Below are 18,436 nucleotides of genomic sequence, written 5' to 3'. Positions count from 1 at the left end.
TTGATATAATCGTTTTTTTTTATTTTTCTCTAATTTCTTTGGATTCCCTCTGGCTGTTATGTTTATGTTTTGCATGTTACTGTTTTGCATTTTACTGTTATTTACAAGTTAAATAAAGATCTGTGCAAACTAAAAAAATTAAAAATACAAAATAAAAAAAAATATTATAAAAAATAAAAATAAATAAAAAAATACAAACAAAAAAAATGTGCCTGGTGACGACCATTTTGCTACAGATTTGCTGTCGCATAATGATTACGTAGGAGGAAATAGCTGACTTGGACTCTTAACGTCTTTGCGTTCTTAAATTATAAACTAGGTAGCTAAATGTTTATTTGAAGTTAAAATGAAAGCAACATACAAAACCTATTTCGTATATTATGTGTTGATATCGAGTGGTTTTGTGAACGCGTTCGAACCAATCTCAACCACAATTGTGGTCGGTGCGGGAGTAACGTTAGGCCTAGCAGCACTGGGGCGGAAAATTTACAATCATTTACATGAAAGTTGCGATTCAAAATGGATTGCTTTTAATTCAACAGGTATGTGTACAGCTAAATATGAAATGGTTGATGTGTTATGGTTTACTTAGGCTATTTTAACATGTAGACACAGTCAGTCCTTTTGCGTTTTAATCTTGCAATTGCTTATCGATCTCCACCAGTATACCGTTGGCCTACTTTAGAAAACGAGAGTTGACTTTAGGGTCGTCAACTATTGTGTGGATGAAGTGCGGTATCTTAACGATATCTTAAATCCATAAATATAGCAGTCTTGTGCAGTATCTTTATATATATCAGTAGTTTATATCTATAGGCTACATAGAAGTGTGCCACTTTATTTTAGGTTATCTGGAATTAGTGCATAAACCTAAGCTTTAAGGCCTAATTCTACACGCACCAAATGGGAACGGGCAGAAAAATGGAATGACGTAGGCAATAAGAACTAGTAGGCTACGTTTACATGGACGGAAATAATTTGATATTAAACTGATTACGGCAGTAGTCAGATTATGCAATAGTCATGTAAACACCATATTCTGTTTATCATAATCGTCGTAAGATCAGAATCGAAATAAACACCTAGTTTTCTGAGCAATCTTTAGATTTATAAGGACATCTAAACACCTTAGTTGGCGTTCCAAATGTGTTTGATCTGCGCATGTATCCGCACCGTTAGCGCAAGCCTACCCGTTTGGCACGAGTGAAGTGAGTAATTGTATATATATTTTTGCCTTTATTTAACTAGGCAAGTCAGTTAAGAACAAATTCTTATTTACAATGACGGCCTACACAGGCCAAACCCGGACAACGCTGGGCCAATTGTGCTCCGCCCTATGGGACTCCCGATCACGGCCGGTTGTGTAAGAGCCTGGACAGTTATCTATGCCTCTTAGAAGTAGTTAATATCAGGGGAGCAGAAGTGAGGGGGGCATAACCTGGCAGGGGGTCCTCCCTCAGAGTTTTTTTGGGGCATCGAAAGTTCATTCTACTAGGGCTTTCCCTGACCAAAAAAAATCTTGGTCAACCAAGAGTAGTCTTTTCTTTTGACCAATCGATTAATCAAAATGTAAAAACTTTTTCCATAATCATCTGTATGTACTGAACTAGTCAGATGCTTTAAGCACGCTGTTTGATTAAAAAAGACACAAATGACTTGAAGGGAGCCAGAGATTAATTTAGCCTAACCAGAAGAAATACAACCTGTTCCCGACTTTCCTTTTCCTGCTGGCCTTCACAGATTCTGCTGGTATGCTCCTGAAGTTGGAAGTAATGGGCTACGCCCGCGGTAGGAAACCTTCTCCATTTGGAGTACCGATTTCTTACCATTTCTACCAATTTGCGTGCCAGTTATGATTTCCATATGCACATTTTTGTGGAACAGTTTTTCATTTATAATAGTCTTTGTCTCAGTCATTGTCTGCGGTTAATCAACATTCTATCTAATACAAATCTAAGTTACTTTTATTGCCATTTGCCAACTATGTAATAACCTACATAAAGCCAACACAACATTGCAGCCTGCAGGTAGAAAATAAAAATATAAATTACATTGGCTACGCATGGCCTGTCTGCAACAATCTTGAAACGTTGTATCAACTGGGTTGCCCCAAAACCCGTGCTAGCAAACTTGAGACTTTGTATAAAATATTCTGGGCCCTCAGTTTCCAGTGCCAGTGATCTCGGGACAGACACAGCTGTAGGCTTTTTGTGCAAGGGATAAGAAGTAATCAGGTATTTTCTGATGTTTACATTGGATCAGAGCTTTACATTTTTGCGCTTTGGTTATCGAAAGGGAGAGCGCTGGAATGTACTATCAGACATCCCCAACTGGGCACGTTAAACAAATGGGCGTGTTACAAACAAGACGATTAAGAAATATACATACCTCTTTTGTCATACAGTAGGCTATTCCAAAAAAGCACCCGTCCCAAGTGAAAGTTGCACCCATTTCACAAACATGTCCAAACTCAGAATCCAATATGCTTCCAAAAAATAACATGGTAGAATGTTTATTTTGATTGCCGATTTATGTATTTATCAGTGTGCTATCAGGTAGCCCAATTTCAGATGTCCATGTAAACAGGATTATTAGGGAAATCGTTCTTGCAAAGCATGTAAACTTTTCAATCCAACTATCCACAATCACATTGTATGTTGATAACGTACGCCTCTTGGAGGGAACTCAACACCCCGCTACATCTCAACTCCATGTGTAGTTAAAAGTATGGGATCGTAGGTGCGTGGAAGGACGGCAGAGAAAAATACAGTTTACAGGAAATCTATTATCCCTAAACATGGTAATGTGGGGAAAAGGTGCTGGATGGAACCAAAGAAAATAAAAGTTAAGGAATCCCCTCGCCTACCTGCCTTCCCACTTCTAATTTAACTTTCAGCTCTTCCTGGCATGCTAACCAAAATACCGGGGGTGGTCTGCCCAGGTCTTACCTAGTGTGCATAGACAGATTAAATACTACGGATTATGTATGCCCGCAGGCCTCTTGCCTAAACACTCCCAAGGTGTGTTCCCCTTCCCCCCTTGGGAACAAATGAAACAGAATAATTTACCAATATTTTAAGTGAAAATTTCAATAACCACAAACACTAAGTCAAATCAAATTTATATAGCCCTTCTTACATCAGCTGATATCTCAAAGTGCTGTACAGAGACCCAGCCTAAAACCCCAAACAGCAAGCAATGCAGGTGTAGAAGCACGGTGGCTAGGAAAAACTCCCTAGAAAGGCCAAAACCTAGGAAGAAACCTAGAGAGGAACCAGGCTATGAGGGGTGGCCAGTCCTCTTCTGGCTGTGCCGGGTGGAGATTATAACAGAACATGGCCAAGATGTTCAAATGTTCATAAATGACCAGCATGGTCAAATAATAATAATCACAGTAGTTGTCGAGGGTGCAACAAGTCAGCACCTCGAGTAAATGTCAGTTGGCTTTTCATAGCCGATCATTGTGAGTATCTCTACTAGAGGTCGACCGATTAATCGGAATGGCCGATTAATTTGGGCCGATTTCAAGTTTTCATAACAATCGGAAATCGGTATTTTTGGATGCCGATTAAAAAAAAATATATATATATATATATATATATATATATATATATATATATATATATTTTTAGACCTTTATTTAACTAGGCAAGTCAGTTTAAGAACACATTCTTATTTTCAATGACGGCCTAGGAACGGTGGGTTAACTGCCTTGTTCAGGGGCAGAACGACAGATTTTTACCTTGTCAGCTCAGGGATTCAATCTTGCAACCTTACGGTTAACTAGTCCAACGCTCTAACCACCTGCTTTACGTTGCACTCCACGAGGAGCCTGCCTGTTACGTGAATGCAGTAAGAAGCCAAGGTAAGTTGCTAGCTAGCATTAAACTTATCTAATAAAAAACAATCAATCAATCATAATCACTAGTTAACTACACATGGTTGATGATATTACTAGTTTATCTAGCCTGTCCTGCGTTGCATATAATCGCTTAGGTACACGTTGCTCCAACCATAAACATCAATTCCTTTCTTAAAATCAATACACAAGTATATATTTTTAAACCTGCATATTTAGTTAATATTGCCTGCTAACATGAATTTCTTTTAACTAGGGAAAATGTGTCACTTCTCTTGCAAACATAGTCAGGGTATATGCAGCAGTTTGGGCCGCCTGGCTCGTTGCGAACTGTGAAGACTATTTCTTCCTAACAAAGACAGCCGACTTCACCAAACGGGGGATGATTTAACAAAAGCGCATTTGCGAAAAAAGCACAATCGTTGCACGACTGTACCTAACCATAAACATCAATGCCTTTCTTAAAATCAATACACAGAAGTATATATTTTTAAACCTGCATATTTAGCTAAAAGAAATCCAGGTTAGCAGGCAATATTAACCAGGTGTGTGTCATTTTGCGTTCATTGCACGCAGTCAGGGTATATGCAACAGTTTGGGCCGCCTGGCTCGTTGCAAACTAATTTGCCAGAATTTTACGTAATTATGATATAACATTGAAGGTTGTGCAATGTAACAGGAATAATGTTTTGTTTTCGAGATTATAGTTTCCGGATTCGACCATATTAATGACCTAAGGCTCGTATTTCTGTGTGTTATTATGTTATAATTAAGTCTATGATTTGATAGAGCAGTCTGACTGAGCGGTGGTAGGCAGCAGGTTCGTAAGCATTCATTCAAACAGCCCTTCGCAATGCATTGCGCTGTTTATGACTTCAAGTCTGTCAACTCCCAAGATTAGGCTGGTGTAACCTATGTGAAATGGCTAGCTAGTTAGCAGGGTGCGCGCTAATAGTGTTTCAAACGTCACTCGCTCTGAGACTTGGAGTAGTTGTTTCCCCTTGCTCTACATGGGTAATGCTGCTTCGAGGGTGGCTGTTGTCGATGTGTTCCTGGTTTGAGCCCAGGTAGGAGCGAGGAGAGGGACGGAAGCTGTACTGTTAAACTGGCAATACTAAAGTGCCTATAAGAACATCTAATAATCAAAGGTATATGAAATACAAATCGTATAGAGAGAAATAGTCCTATAATTCCTATAATAACTACAACCTAAAACATCTTACCTGGGAATATTGAAGACTTATGTTAAAAGGAACCACCAGCTTTCATATGTTCTCATGTTCTGAGCAAGGAACTTAAACGTTCGCTTTTTTACATGGCACATATTGCACTTTTACTTTCTTCTCCAACACTTTGTTTTTGCATTATTTAAACCAAATTGAACATGTTTCATTATTTATTTGAGGCTAAATTGATTTTATTGATGTATTATATTAAGTTAAAATAAGTGTTCATTCAGTATTGTTGTAATTGTCATTATTACAAATAAAAAAATTGGCCGATTAATCGGTATCGGCTTTTTTGGCCCGCCAATAATCGGTATCGGTACCGAAAAATCATAATCGGTCGACCTCTAATCTCTACCACTCCTGTTGTCTCTAGAGAGATGAAAACAGCAGGTCTGGGACAGGTAGCACGTCCGGTGAACAGGTCAGGGTTCCATAGCTGCAGGCAGAACAGTTGAAACTGGAGCAGCAGCGCGGCCAGGTGGACTGGGGACAGCAAGGAGTCATCATGTCAGGTAGTCCTGAGGCATGGTCCTAGGGCTCAGGTCCTCCGACAGAGAGAATTAGAGAGAGCATACTTAAATTCACACAGGACACCGGATAAGACAGGAGAAATACTCCAGATATAGCAGACTGACCCTAGCCCCCGACACAAACTACTGCAGCATAAATACTGGAGGCTGAGACAGGAGGGGTCAGGAGACACTGTGGCCCCATCCGATGATACCCCCGGACAGGGCCAAACAGGAAGGATATAACCCCACCCACTTTGCCAAAGCACAGCCCCCACACCACTAGAGGGATACCTTCAACCACCAACTTACCATCCTGAGACAAGGCCGAGTATAGCCCACAAAGATCTCCGCCACGGCACAACCCAAGGGGGGTGCCAACCCAGACAGGAAGACCACGTCAGTGACTCAACCCACTCAAGTGAAGCATCCCTCCTAGGAACGCCATGGAAGAACACCAATAAGCCAGTGACTCAGCCCCTGCAATAGGGTTAGAGGTAGAGAATCCCAGTGGAGAGAGGGGAACCGGCCAGGCAGAGACAGCAAGGGCGGAGATATTTGCTCCGGAGTCTTTCTGTTCACCTTCACACTCCTGGGCCAGACTACACTCAATCATAGGACCCACTGAAGAGATGAGTCTTCAGTAAAGACTTAAAGGTTGAGACCGAGTCTGCATCTCTCACATGGGTAGGCAGACCATTCCATAAAAATGGAGCTCTATAGGAGAAGGCCCTGCCTCCAGCTGTTTGCTTAGAAATTCTAGGGACAATTAGGAGGCCTGCGTCTTGTGACCGTAGCGTACGTGTAGGTATGTACGGCAGGACCAAATCGGAAAGATAGGGAGGAGCAAGCCCATGTAATGCTTTGTAGGTTAGCAGTAAAACCTTGAAATCAGCCCTTGCCTTAACAGAAAGCCAGTGTAGGGAGGCTAGCACTGGAGTAATATGATAATTTTTTGGGGTTCTAGTCAGGATTCAAGCAGCCGTATTTAGCACTAACTGAAGTTTATTTAGTGCTTTATCCGGGTAGTCGGAAAGTAGAGCATTGCAGTAGTCCAACCTAGAAGTAACAAAAACATGGATTAATTTTTCTGCATCATTTGTGGACAGAAAGTTTCAGATTTTTGCAATGTTACGTAGATGGAAAAAAGCAGACCTTGAAACAGTCTTGATATGTTCTTCAAAAGAGAGATCAGGGTCCAGAGTAACGCCGAGGTCCTTCAGTTTTATTTGAGACGACTGTACAACCATCAAGATTAATTGTCAGATTTAACAGAAGATCTCTTTGTTTCTTGGGACCTAGAACAAGCATCTCTGTTTTGTCCGAGTTTAAAAGTAGAAAGTTTGCAGCCATCCACTTCCTTATGTCTGAAACACAGGCTTCTAGCGAGGGCAATTTTGGGGCTTCACCATGTTTCATTGAAATGTACAGCTGTGTGTCATCCACATAGCAGTGAAATTTAACATTATGTTTTTGAATGACATCCCCAAGAGGTAAAATATATAGTGAAAACAATAGTGGTCCTAAAACGGAACCTTCAGGAACACCGAAATTTACGGTTGATTTGTCAGAGGACAAACCATTCACAGAGACAAACTGATATCTTTCCGACATAAGATCTAAACCAGGCCAGAACTTGTCCGTGTAGTCCAATTTGGGTTTCCAATCTCTCCAAAAGAATGTGGTGATCGATGGTATCAAAAGCAACACTAAGATCTAGGAGCACGAGGACAGATGCAGAGCCTCGCTCTGACATCATTAAAAGGTCATTTACCACCTTCACAAGTGCAGTCTCAGTGCTATGATGGGGTCTAAAACCAGACTGAAGCGTTTCGTGGACATTGTTTGTCTTCAGGAAGGCAGTGAGTTGCTGCGCAACAGCTTTTTCTAAAATATTTGAGAGGAATGGAAGATTCGATATAGGCCGATAGTTTTTTATATTTTCTGGGTCAAGGTTTGGCTTTTTCAAGAGAGGCTTTATTACTGCCACTTTTAGTGAGTTTGGTACACATCCGGTGGATAGAGAGCCGTTTATTATGTTCAACATAGGAGCTTTGCGACAGTATCAAAAATACATTTCGGATTGTTCTTATTTTCCTCAATTAAGTTGGAAAAATAGGATGATCGAGCAGCAGTGAGGGCTCCTCGATACTGCACGGTACTTGTCTTTCCAAGCTAGTCTGAAGACTTCCAGTTTGGTGTGGTGCCATTTCCGTTCCCATTTTCTGGAAGCTAGCTTTAGAGCTCGTCCTATTGTCATACACATACCTCTGAAGGAGCAGCTACAAAATATATATATATTTTTTTAAACATTCACTGACTGCCACAACAACCAACACAGGATGTGAAAAGAAGCTCTCTTCACTGACGAAGGAACACTGGCTTTTATCATGCTAGAGAAGGACTTGGTAATCGAAGAGACAGCTGTATCCCCTGACGAGAGGGAGGGGTCAGAGCTCCAATCAGCCAGGGGGCCGACGAATCAGCTGCTTTAGGAATCCAGGAAGCCAATTCCTGAAATAGACACACATACAGACCCACAACAACACAGACACTGGGGGAACATAACATATGCATGTAACCGTACAATTATCTGAGTTTAATTCAATAAGAGAAAAGCTGCGAAATAAAAAGGGAGTGCCTGAAAAGTAATGTTTCGGAAAGATTTGGGGAATTGGTAAAAGAGGATGATAGATTGCTATTTTATGTGTGAAGATTGTGAGGCACTATACACTAGACAGTCACAAGACAGGGACTTCAAATAGGCCTATGCACATCAAGGGTACTGTATCCTAGGCTATTGTTCAGATGGGTAGAATGGAAACTGAAATCTGCACACTAAGTGTATAACCTCTCACATAGCCTTAATAGTAACTCCTACAGAATGAAGCATTTCTTGCAGTAAAAGGATACACCAAATGTAGGCACAATTTTGACTTGGGAACAGGAGTGGAGAAATATGATTTATTTCGTTCAGCATCTTGAGAGAATGCGCATTTAGCACCTCTACAGACTATCTATCTTTATCGGGATCAGAAAAGCTGAAAGTATTTCAACCACATAAAATATACATCCAAGCCGAACTGAAATCTTATCAGAATCATGTTGGGTCGTTTTCACAGCTTTCTAGTTCCTTACAACCGGTCAAACTGAAATTTGAAACATAGTCTTACGTTTTTTTTTTTTTTTTTGCACTTTCTTCCCGGTCTCTAAACATATTTGCTCCATGATAGATGCAGAGATGACCGAGAACTTTACTGATGTCAACTAAATTAAAGCATTCATCCTATTGATTTATGAAGTTATTCTGGTGAGCAAGGGTTTGTTTAGTCTTTCAGGGCAACATATAATGACAGAAGAGAAGAAGCTGCAAGTATCTAATTTTAGGCCTAGAAGTTGACTAACAAATCACCTACCAAAATGTTGGAAATTATAAGCAGAAACAGCCTATATAAATCAGGCAAAAAAATATCCTGCAACCCCTGACAAAAAAATTGTTCCACCATCTGACTGTAGCCTACAGCACATTTTCTATATTAGCAGGTTAGGGTCGAGTGCGGACCTCAGATTTTCAGTTTATCACATATAGTCGGGTGGTTGTGGAAGGGTTATTAGCAATTTCGGGCGGGTGCGAGTGAACAAACAGCTGACACGTGCACCACTAGCCTACTTAGCAGCTGTGTCCCACGTGTAACTAATGACGTTATTAAGATAACCACCTATAATTAGTATGGAAATAATGGTGGTGTATTCTTAGCACGTCCCATTCATTGACACTTAATAATCAACTCCTACCCTGTCATCAGGTTTGAAAGTGGCCCTAGATCAGAAGCTGTTTGGTCAACATGTTGCCTCCAGAGTCGTCCAGAAAGCTGTAACGGGTTTCATGAACAATAAAAACCCTAAAAAGCCCCTGGTGCTCTCTCTACATGGCTGGACTGGCACAGGGAAGAACTTAGTCAGCCAGTTGATAGCTGAAAACATCTACAAGGAGGGCATGGCCAGCAGTTTCGTCCATCAGTTTGTGACTTCTACTCACTTCCTTCATTCGAGTCAGCTTGAGAACTACAAGGTAAAACAAGTATTTTGTTATATTGTAATCCCCAGTAACCGTGGCAGGAAAATTCTCAATGGAGAATTAGGCTGTAAAAAAAATTATTAAAAATTATGTTCATTATCAGTGATATTCAAATCTTACCCTACGAGGTCCGGAATACTACTGTTTTTCTGTTCTACCTGAGAATTAATTACACCCACCTGGTGTCCCAGGTCTAAATCAGTCCCTGGTTAGATGGGAAGAATGAAGAAGACAAAAAGCAGTGGAACTGGCTTCCAAGGTCATAGATTTGAATTTGAGGGTTCTATATGATACAGGATGTATATCAGAATTGTTTTTAAATATATTTTGCGGCTATGCTGTAAGCGATTTTCGCTGCTGTAGATAAGTCTGTGTTTAAACTGTTGTGACCATCCCTCAGTCTCAGCTGCAGCAGTGGATCAAAGGCAACGTCACCAACTGCCCACGTTCCATGTTCATCTTTGACGAGATGGACAAGATGCACCCTGGCCTGATCGACTGTATAAAGCCCTACCTGGAATACTACGAAAATCTGGACGGGGTCTCCTACCGCCAAGCCATCTTCATCTTCCTCAGGTAGGGCAGACAGACCAGCAATGTGTGATAAGAATTCATGTGTTGTTTTTGGAGACTTGTATTTTTTTTTTACTAGATTTACAGTCCAAATATATTACACATCCATCATCCTATCTTTCCCACAACTTAACGACTTGTTGCAGTAACCATGGTTGTACTTACCTAATTGTCAACTGTCAATCAGATACGGCTCCCAAAACTAAAGTTCAGTTACTTCAGATTTTTTATTTTGCAAATAGAATCACCACACATGAACCTAATGTATTTATAAACTAGCCCATGTCCGGACCAGTGAGGAAGAAAAAGAACGTTGGACCCAGCTTAAAGTGGCAATATGCAACTTTTATGGGCGACCTGACCAAATTCACATAGAAATGTGAGTTATAGGTCTATCATTCTACTAGAAAGCAAGTCTAATAAGCAGTAGATCTATAATGTGCTCAATTTCTATGCTTCCCATTCTTAAGTTTTGTTTTTGTGTCTTACTTTCGGTTTAATACACCAGCTTCAAACAGCTGAAACAACAATATTATTAGCTGTAGAAAATATATTTTAAAGCGGTTTAGATGGTACAATGATTCTCTACACAATACTAGCTTATTTTGTCACAAACTGAAATTAGTCAACAAACTATTCGTTTTAGCAACCAGGAAATGGAAAATTCTGCACAGTGCAACTTTATCTACTAGTTTGCTTTGCTCATCTCCATAGCAACGCTGGAGGAGAGCAAATCACGCAGGTGGCCCTGGACTTCTGGAAAGCAGGTCGAGACCGAGAGGAGATAAAATTGCAACACTTAGAACCAGCTCTCTCCCTGTCCGTGTTCAACAACAAGAAGAGTAAGCCACCTCTTTGCCGTCCTTCTTTAGGGCTGAAGCCTAACTTATGCACTTTGGTAACTCTTTTTTTATATTTAACAAATCATGCACATGTTTCTCTAGGTCAGGATTCTCTCCTTTATGTTACTAAGCCTTGGGTTAGAAGACTGGGGATGTTATGGAGACTTTTCAGACCTTCAATACAAAGATTACCTGTGATATCTACACTGCTCCAAAAAATAAAGGGAACACTAAAATAACACATCCTAGATCTGAATGAATGAAATAATCTTATTAAATACTTTTTTCTTTACATAGTTGAATGTGCTGACAACAAAATCACACAAAAATAATCAATGGAAATCCAATTTATCAACCCATGGAGGTCTGGATTTGGAGTCACACTCAAATTTAAAGTGGAAAACCACACTACAGGCTGATCCAACTTTGATGTAATGTCCTTAAAATAAGTCTAAATGAGGCTCAGTAGTGTGTGTGGCCTCCACGTGCCTGTATGACCTCCCTACAACGCCTGGGCATGCTCCTGATGAGGTGGCGGATGGTCTCCTGAGGGATCTCCTCCCAGACCTGGACTAAAGCATCCGCCAACTCTTGGACAGTCTGTGGTGCAACGTGGCGTTGGTGGATAGAGCGAGACATGATGTCCCAGATGTGCTCAATTGGATTCAGGTCTGGGGAACGGGCGGGCCAGTCCATAGCATCAATGCCTTCCTCTTGCAGGAACTGCTGACACACTCCAGCTACATGAGGTCTAGCATTGTCTTGCATTAGGAGGAACCCAGGGCCAACCGCACCAGCATATGGTCTCACAAGGGGTCTGAGGATCTCATCTCGGTACCTAATGGCAGTCAGGCTACCTCTGGCGAGCACATGGAGGGCTGTGCGGCCCCCCAAAGAAATGCCACCCCACACCATGACTGACCCACCGCCAAACCGGTCATGCTGGAGGATGTTGCAGGCAGCAGAATGTTCTCCACGGCGTCTCCAGACTGTCACGTCTGTCACATATGCTCAGTGTGAACCTGCTTTCATCTGTGAAGAGCACAGGGCGCCAGTGGCGAATTTGCCAATCTTGGTGTTCTCTGTCAAATGCCAAACGTCCTGCACGGTGTTGGGCTGTAAGCACAACCCCCACCTGTGGACGTCGGGCCCTCATACCACCCTCATGGAGTCTGTTTCTGACCGTTTGAGCAGACACATGCACATTTGTGGCCTGCTGGAGGTCATTTTGCAGGGCTCTGGCAGTGCTCCTCCTGCTCCTCCTTGCACAAAGGCAGAGGTAGCGGTCCTGCTGCTGGGTTGTTGCCCTCCTACGACCTCCTCCACGTCTCCTGATGTACTGGCCTGTCTCCTGGTAGAGCCTCCATGCTCTGGACACTACGCTGACAGACACAGCAAACCTTCTTGCTACAGCTCGCATTGATGTGCCATCCTGGATGAGCTGCACTACCTGAGCCACTTGTGTGTGTTGTAGACTCTGTCTCATGCTTCCACTAGAGTGAAAGCACCGCCAGCATTCAAAAGTGACCAAAACATCAGCCAGGAAGCATAGGAACTGAGAAGTGGTCTGTGCTTACCACCTGCAGAATCACTCCTTTATTGGGGGTGTCTTGCTAATTGCCTATAATTTCCACCTGTTGTCTATTCCATTTGCACAACAGCATGTGAAATGTATTGTCAATCAGTGTTGCTTCCTAAGTGGACAGTTTGATTTCACAGAAGTGTGATTGACTTGGAGTTACATTGTGTTGTTTAAGTGTTCCCTTTATTTTTTTGAGCAGTATATATTCTGTCCATCTACCTTTCTTGCCCCTTCCCATTTTATGGCTATCCTTACCCCCTAGGCACTTGTGTACATCTGAGAGGATTGAGTAAGCAATTGGTGATAGCTTCTCCTTGCCCATCTTATGACTGTGTTCTCCCTCCCTTTGTCTGTGTAGGTGGGTTGTGGCACTCTAGTCTGATAGACAGGAGCCTAGTTGACTTCTTTGTCCCCTTCCTGCCTCTGGAGTGCAGACACGTGCTGCTGTGTGGCATGGCAGAGATGTCTGCCAAGGGCCTGAAGCCCAACCAGGACGTGGTCAACCAGATGGCCAGAGAATTGGTCTATTTCCCCAAGAGCGAGAAGATCTTCTCCGTCAATGGCTGCAAGACCATCGGCGGCAAGCTAGATTACTACACGTAGTGTGTGTTTGAGATCAACTACGTTTCTACTGGCAGCTGCAGACTGACTGATCTAATCGTAATGAGTAGTAATTTAGGATGAAAGGTGGTTTGTAGGTCTGATCAGTCAGTCTTCCGTTGCTGACGGAAATGTAGACTATCTCAGATGAAACAGCTACTGTATCTATCTACCTCCTACTCTACTGTGTGCACTTTCTTAATGAGAACATCTCTGCCAGTCAGAGTGAGGAACTCTGACTGATGACCCGCCCCTCAGGTCTCCCAACGTCAACACAACCATGTGGAGGACATCAACGGTATTGCTCTGATGGTGTCACTTCTCCCTGAAGATGTACTACTGAGAGAGAGGAGGATGAATTTAGAGAGATAAAAAAAAAATATTTTAAAAACAGTGAGGCGAAACACTACTTTTTAACCAATCAAGGTGCTTGATCCTGACTTGTATATTCTGTAAATGAGTATCGCCAAATAATGACTTTCTTTTTCATGGAAATCTGCTGCACATGAAATGTGCAATCGAAAACAAGTTGTGTATTAGAAACAAATGTTGTTTAAAGTTACAATCGCTAATACATTTTTCAGCCAAACGGCAGCCCTGCCACTTGGTTTGCTATCAATCTGAGGGATACTGGGACCGGACAAATGTCACCACTCTCTAAATGACAGATGGAGCTATAGATGCAAGGACTCACATTCCATGAGATCAACGTGATGGTTATATTCTTCAAGAATCAATTGGTGCATATCGTTAATTGAAATAAGAATTGGCCAGCTGTAACTAATGAAGCTTGCCCCTTTAATTGTCATTGAAAACGTAGCACTGAAGTATTGTGCATTTGTGGCGCACTGGATACCCATTGTGTATTTTATATCTATTGTCAATACCCAGTTTACCAGTACCTAAACATAGGAAAAATCTGCCTTAAAATCAATTTTGCCTTTGTTTTTAATCCTTACTCATTCACCAGAAACATTGTGTGCATTTCAAATTCTGCTTTAAGTTTATATTTGTGGGTATACAAGTATTTTGTTTTCAGTCTACCAATTACATTTTTTTCAGGGTTGATCCAGATTTGTCCTAAATCATTTATTTGAGTAAATAATTTAATTGAGTAGTCCAACAGTCCATCTTGATTAAATGTCTGCAACAAAATAAATCCAATTGTAATTTGTTTTAATGTAACTTAACCACAGTGAAAAAATGTTATGCTTTATGTGCAACTGTATACTGTGCCTTAGTTGGCATAGGGTTCTCGGTCTAAATGCACAAAATAATTACAGGAAGGAAGGTTCCAAATTGTTCATTAAAATGTTTTTACATGGGAAAAATCTGTTTTGTTTTACTTTTGTTTGAGTTCATGAAATATCAAACATTTTTAAAGGTAATGTAAGAATATTCTTTCTCATCTCCTCTCTTCTTCCCTCACCTTCTGCAGGGCGGTCAGCTCCACACTCTTCACACCTTCTGGTGGTCTTTAAAACAGGGAGCCGTCATGACTTGGTCATCACTAACATCAGCGGTACTACGACCAGTCTGATGGGGAAATCTGTCAGAAGATTGGCTTCAATAGAAACACATAAAATGAGGGGATTGATCATCAGGAAAACTGATCCCTGATCTAGGATCAGTTAAACTTTTTGGGCCATATTGATTAAGATTACATTGACAGTGGGGACATAATCTTACTTTAGCAGTCTCCTACTCTTAGACACTATGAAAACAGGCCCAGATCTAAGTATTTGTGGGAATTTAAATATTGACAAAGTCAAAAGTTAGTTCCATGTTAAATTTACCTGTGTCAATGAGGGAGTAGAACTCACTCAGATGTTATGACAGAAGAGGTCATTCTTATGAACACAGGTGTAGTTCACTTGGTGGTTATCAGAGTGATTGGCAGCTGGCTGAGTCTGGGTTCTGTTGGAGCAGATGAACGTGAGAAGGAAGGAGCCTCCTGGGTACTGTGGTGGAGCAGGTGATGGTGAAGCTGTAGCCCCATAACACCTCTGTCTACTGGAGACCCCTCCCATTGGGGCAGTCAGAAAGATATTAGGCTGGAGCAGGAGATCTGAGCAGATCACCTCAAAATAGGATGGTATTTAACCAAAATCAATTACTTCAAATAAAGCATCCTTTCTATGGGGAAAACAATTGCAGATTCAGAGCCATCACATTTAAACTGTATCATCAATATCTCTTCTGGAACAGAGTGTTTTAGCATTGAAACAGCAAAACCACAGCCCAGTTGTCTACATACTACTTCTACAACACCCATTTCTTGAAAGAAGTCGCTCTGGCCTTTAGCTCAGTGCGGATGTTGCCTGTAATGCAAGGTTTATGGTTGGAATATGCATGTAAAGTAAAAATACGGAAGTGGTCAGATGAAGCGGATGCTAAGCTACAGGACTGTTTCGCTAGCACAGACTGGAATATGTTCCGGGACCCATCCGATGTCATTGAGGAGTTTACCACATCAGTCACCGGCTTCATTAATAAGTGCATCGACGACGACCTCCCTACAATGACCAACCAGATGCCATGGATTACAGGCAACATCCCCACTGAGCTAAAGGCTAGAGCTGCTGCTTTCAAGGAATGGGACACTAACCGGGACGCTTATAAGAAATCTTGCTACTCCCTCCAAGAAACCATCAAACAGGCAAAGCAACAATTCAGGATTAAGATCGAATCCGCTTGTCGTATTTGGCAGGGCTTGCAAACTTTCACAGATTACAAAGGGAAACCCAGTGACACAACTGAGTTTACCAGGTGAGCGAAATGCCTTCTATGCTCGCTAAACACTAAACCATGCTTGAGAGCACCAGCTGTTCTGGACGACTGTATGATCACGCTCTCCGTAGCTGATGTAAGACCTTTAAACAGGTTAACATTCACAAGGCAACAGGTTAACATTCACAAGACCACGGGGCCAGACGGATTACCAGGGCGCATACTGGGATAATGTGCTGACCAGCTGGCAAGTGTCTTGACTAACATTTTCAACCTCTCCCTTATCCAGGCTGTAATGGGTTGGAACCGGTTCAGGGAAGAGAACCGAAACGAAAACAATATATTTATTTTTTTGAGGAACATGACCAGTTCCGAGAACGAAAGTGATCTATTCCAGAACAGAACTGTTATTTTAAAAGCATGAGATCCGGTTAATAACGTTATTTTATGTTCCAGGCATTTTTCTCCCGACCCACAAAAAAACGCAACAAAGCGCCTATGCAAAGCCTTCACTGTCACTCAAACTTATTCCTGTGTCTGCCTGCCAGCTGAACATCTTTGTCAGTGTGAGTGGTGAGCATGGTGTTTGCAACGCCAGGGTTGTGGGTTCGTTTCCCACGGGGGGCCAGTACAAAAAAAAACAAATATTAAATGTATGCATTCACTACTGTAAGTCGCTCTGGATAAGAGCGTCTGCTAAATGACTAAAATGTAAAATGTAATGTTTAGTCTACCTGCCCACGTAGGATTTATTAACTATAAAAAAGTTAAGATGCGTTTTAATTTTAATTCTGATGCCGCTCTGCACGCACAAGCTTGTTAGCTAGCTAGCTCGTTAGCTCGTTAGCTCTGGTCTAGCTCTCAAACCTTAGGCGGCATTATGTGTAATATAATGGAACTGAGAGTCGTGATCAAGGGCTAGCTCTGGTCCGATGTTAGTTAAAACAACTCTCTGAAGTTCAAAGACCCTTCATAGAAGCCACTCCTCCGTAGGTATAATTATGTGGGCCTAATTCAGATAATGCATGTCATAACAACAAGATGCCCAGCGCTTCGTGCCCAGCGCTCTCCTCACCTGCAAAATTTCAGTCGCATCCTACATTACACTTCTTTGTTCAATGCATCTACAAAGCTTGCCCACTCCATTTATTATCAATCGACACAGAATTCCCCACAATGACAAAGCAAAAACAGCTTTTTAGAAATGTTTACTAATTCACAAAAACAAAAAAATGAAACTTGACCTTTTTACTCAGTACTTTGTTGAAGCACCTTTGGCAGTGATTACAGCCTCAAGTCTTCTTAGGTATGAAGCTACAAGCTTGGCACACCTGTATTTGGGAAATTTCTCCCATTCTCTGCAGATGCTCTCAAGCTCTCTCAGGTTGGATGGGGAGAATTGCTACACAGCTATTTTCAGGTCTCTCCAGAGATGTTCGATCGCGTTAATGTCCGGGCTCTGGATGGGCCACTCAAGGACATTCAGAGACTTGTACTGAAGCCAGTCCTGCGTCATCTTGACTGTGTGCTTAGGGTCGTTGTCCTGTTGAAAGGTGAACCTTCACCCCAGTCTAAGGCCCTGAGTACTCTGGAGCAGGTTCTCATCAAGGATTTCTCTGTTCTTTGCTCTGTTCATCTTTCCCTCGACCCTGACTAGTCTCCAAGTCGTTGCCGCTGACAAACATTCCCACCGCATGATGCTGCAACCACCATGCTTCACCATAGGGATGGTGCCAGGTTTCCCCCAGACGCGACGCTTGGCATTCAGGCCAAAGAGTTCAATCTTGGTTTCATCAGACCAGAGAATCTTGTTTCTCATTGTCTGAGTGTCTTTCGGTGTGTTTAGGCAAACCTCAAGCGGGATGTCATGTTCCTTTTACTGAAGAGTGGCTTCCATCTGGCCACACTACCATAAAGGCCTGATTAGTGGAGTGCTGCAGAAATGGTTGTACTTCTGGAAGGTTCTCCCATCTCCACAGAGGAACTCTAGAGCTCTGTCAGAGTGACCCGCGGGTTCTTGGTCACCTCCCTGAACAATCCGTTCTCCCCCAATTGCTCAGTTTGGCCGACGGCCAGCTCTAGGAAGAGTCTTGGTGGTTCCAAACTTCTTCCATTTAACAGTGATGGAGGCCACTGTGTTCTTGGGGACATTCAATGCTGCAGAAATGTTTTGGTACCCTTCCCCAGATTTGTGCCTCGACACAATCCTGTCTCAGCGTTCTGCTGACAATTCCTTCAACTTCATGGCTTGGTTTTTGCTCTGACATGCACTGTCAACTGTGGGACCTTATATAGACAGGTGTGTGCCTTTCCAAATCATGTCCAATCAGTTGAATTTAGCACAGGTGGCCTCCTATCAAGTTGTAGAAACATCTCAAGGATGATCAATAGAAACAGGATGCACCTGAGCTCAACTCGAGTCTCATCGCAAAGG

At 42.1% G+C, this 18,436-nt stretch overlaps 1 protein-coding gene across 4 annotated transcripts; it reads left to right on the top strand.

Annotated features, from left to right (window-relative positions):
• The first annotated feature begins 231 nt into the window (after positions 1-231).
• Positions 232-14,603, top strand: LOC106562948 (torsin-1B). 4 transcript variants are annotated; one of them, XM_045689860.2, is made up of 6 exons: positions 233-542; positions 1,741-1,788; positions 9,404-9,669; positions 10,076-10,251; positions 10,963-11,090; positions 13,031-14,603. In XM_045689860.2, the coding sequence occupies exons 1-6, from the start codon at positions 347-349 to the stop codon at positions 13,273-13,275; spliced, it is 1,059 nt and encodes a 352-aa protein (XP_045545816.1). In that variant the 5' UTR covers positions 233-346; the 3' UTR covers positions 13,276-14,603. The 4 variants fall into 4 exon arrangements, with proteins under 4 accessions (XP_013983554.1, XP_045545816.1, XP_013983553.1 ...); XM_014128078.3 differs by lacking the exon at positions 1,741-1,788; XM_082958089.1 differs by lacking the exons at positions 233-542; positions 1,741-1,788 and adding an exon at positions 3,687-3,865.
• The last annotated feature ends 3,833 nt before the right edge of the window (positions 14,604-18,436 follow it).

This window comes from Salmo salar, chromosome 11, assembly GCF_965601325.2.
Source record: "Salmo salar chromosome 11, fSalSal1, whole genome shotgun sequence".
Lineage (NCBI taxonomy): Eukaryota > Metazoa > Chordata > Actinopteri > Salmoniformes > Salmonidae > Salmo > Salmo salar.
This window is presented reverse-complemented; position numbering and strand designations above follow the sequence as displayed.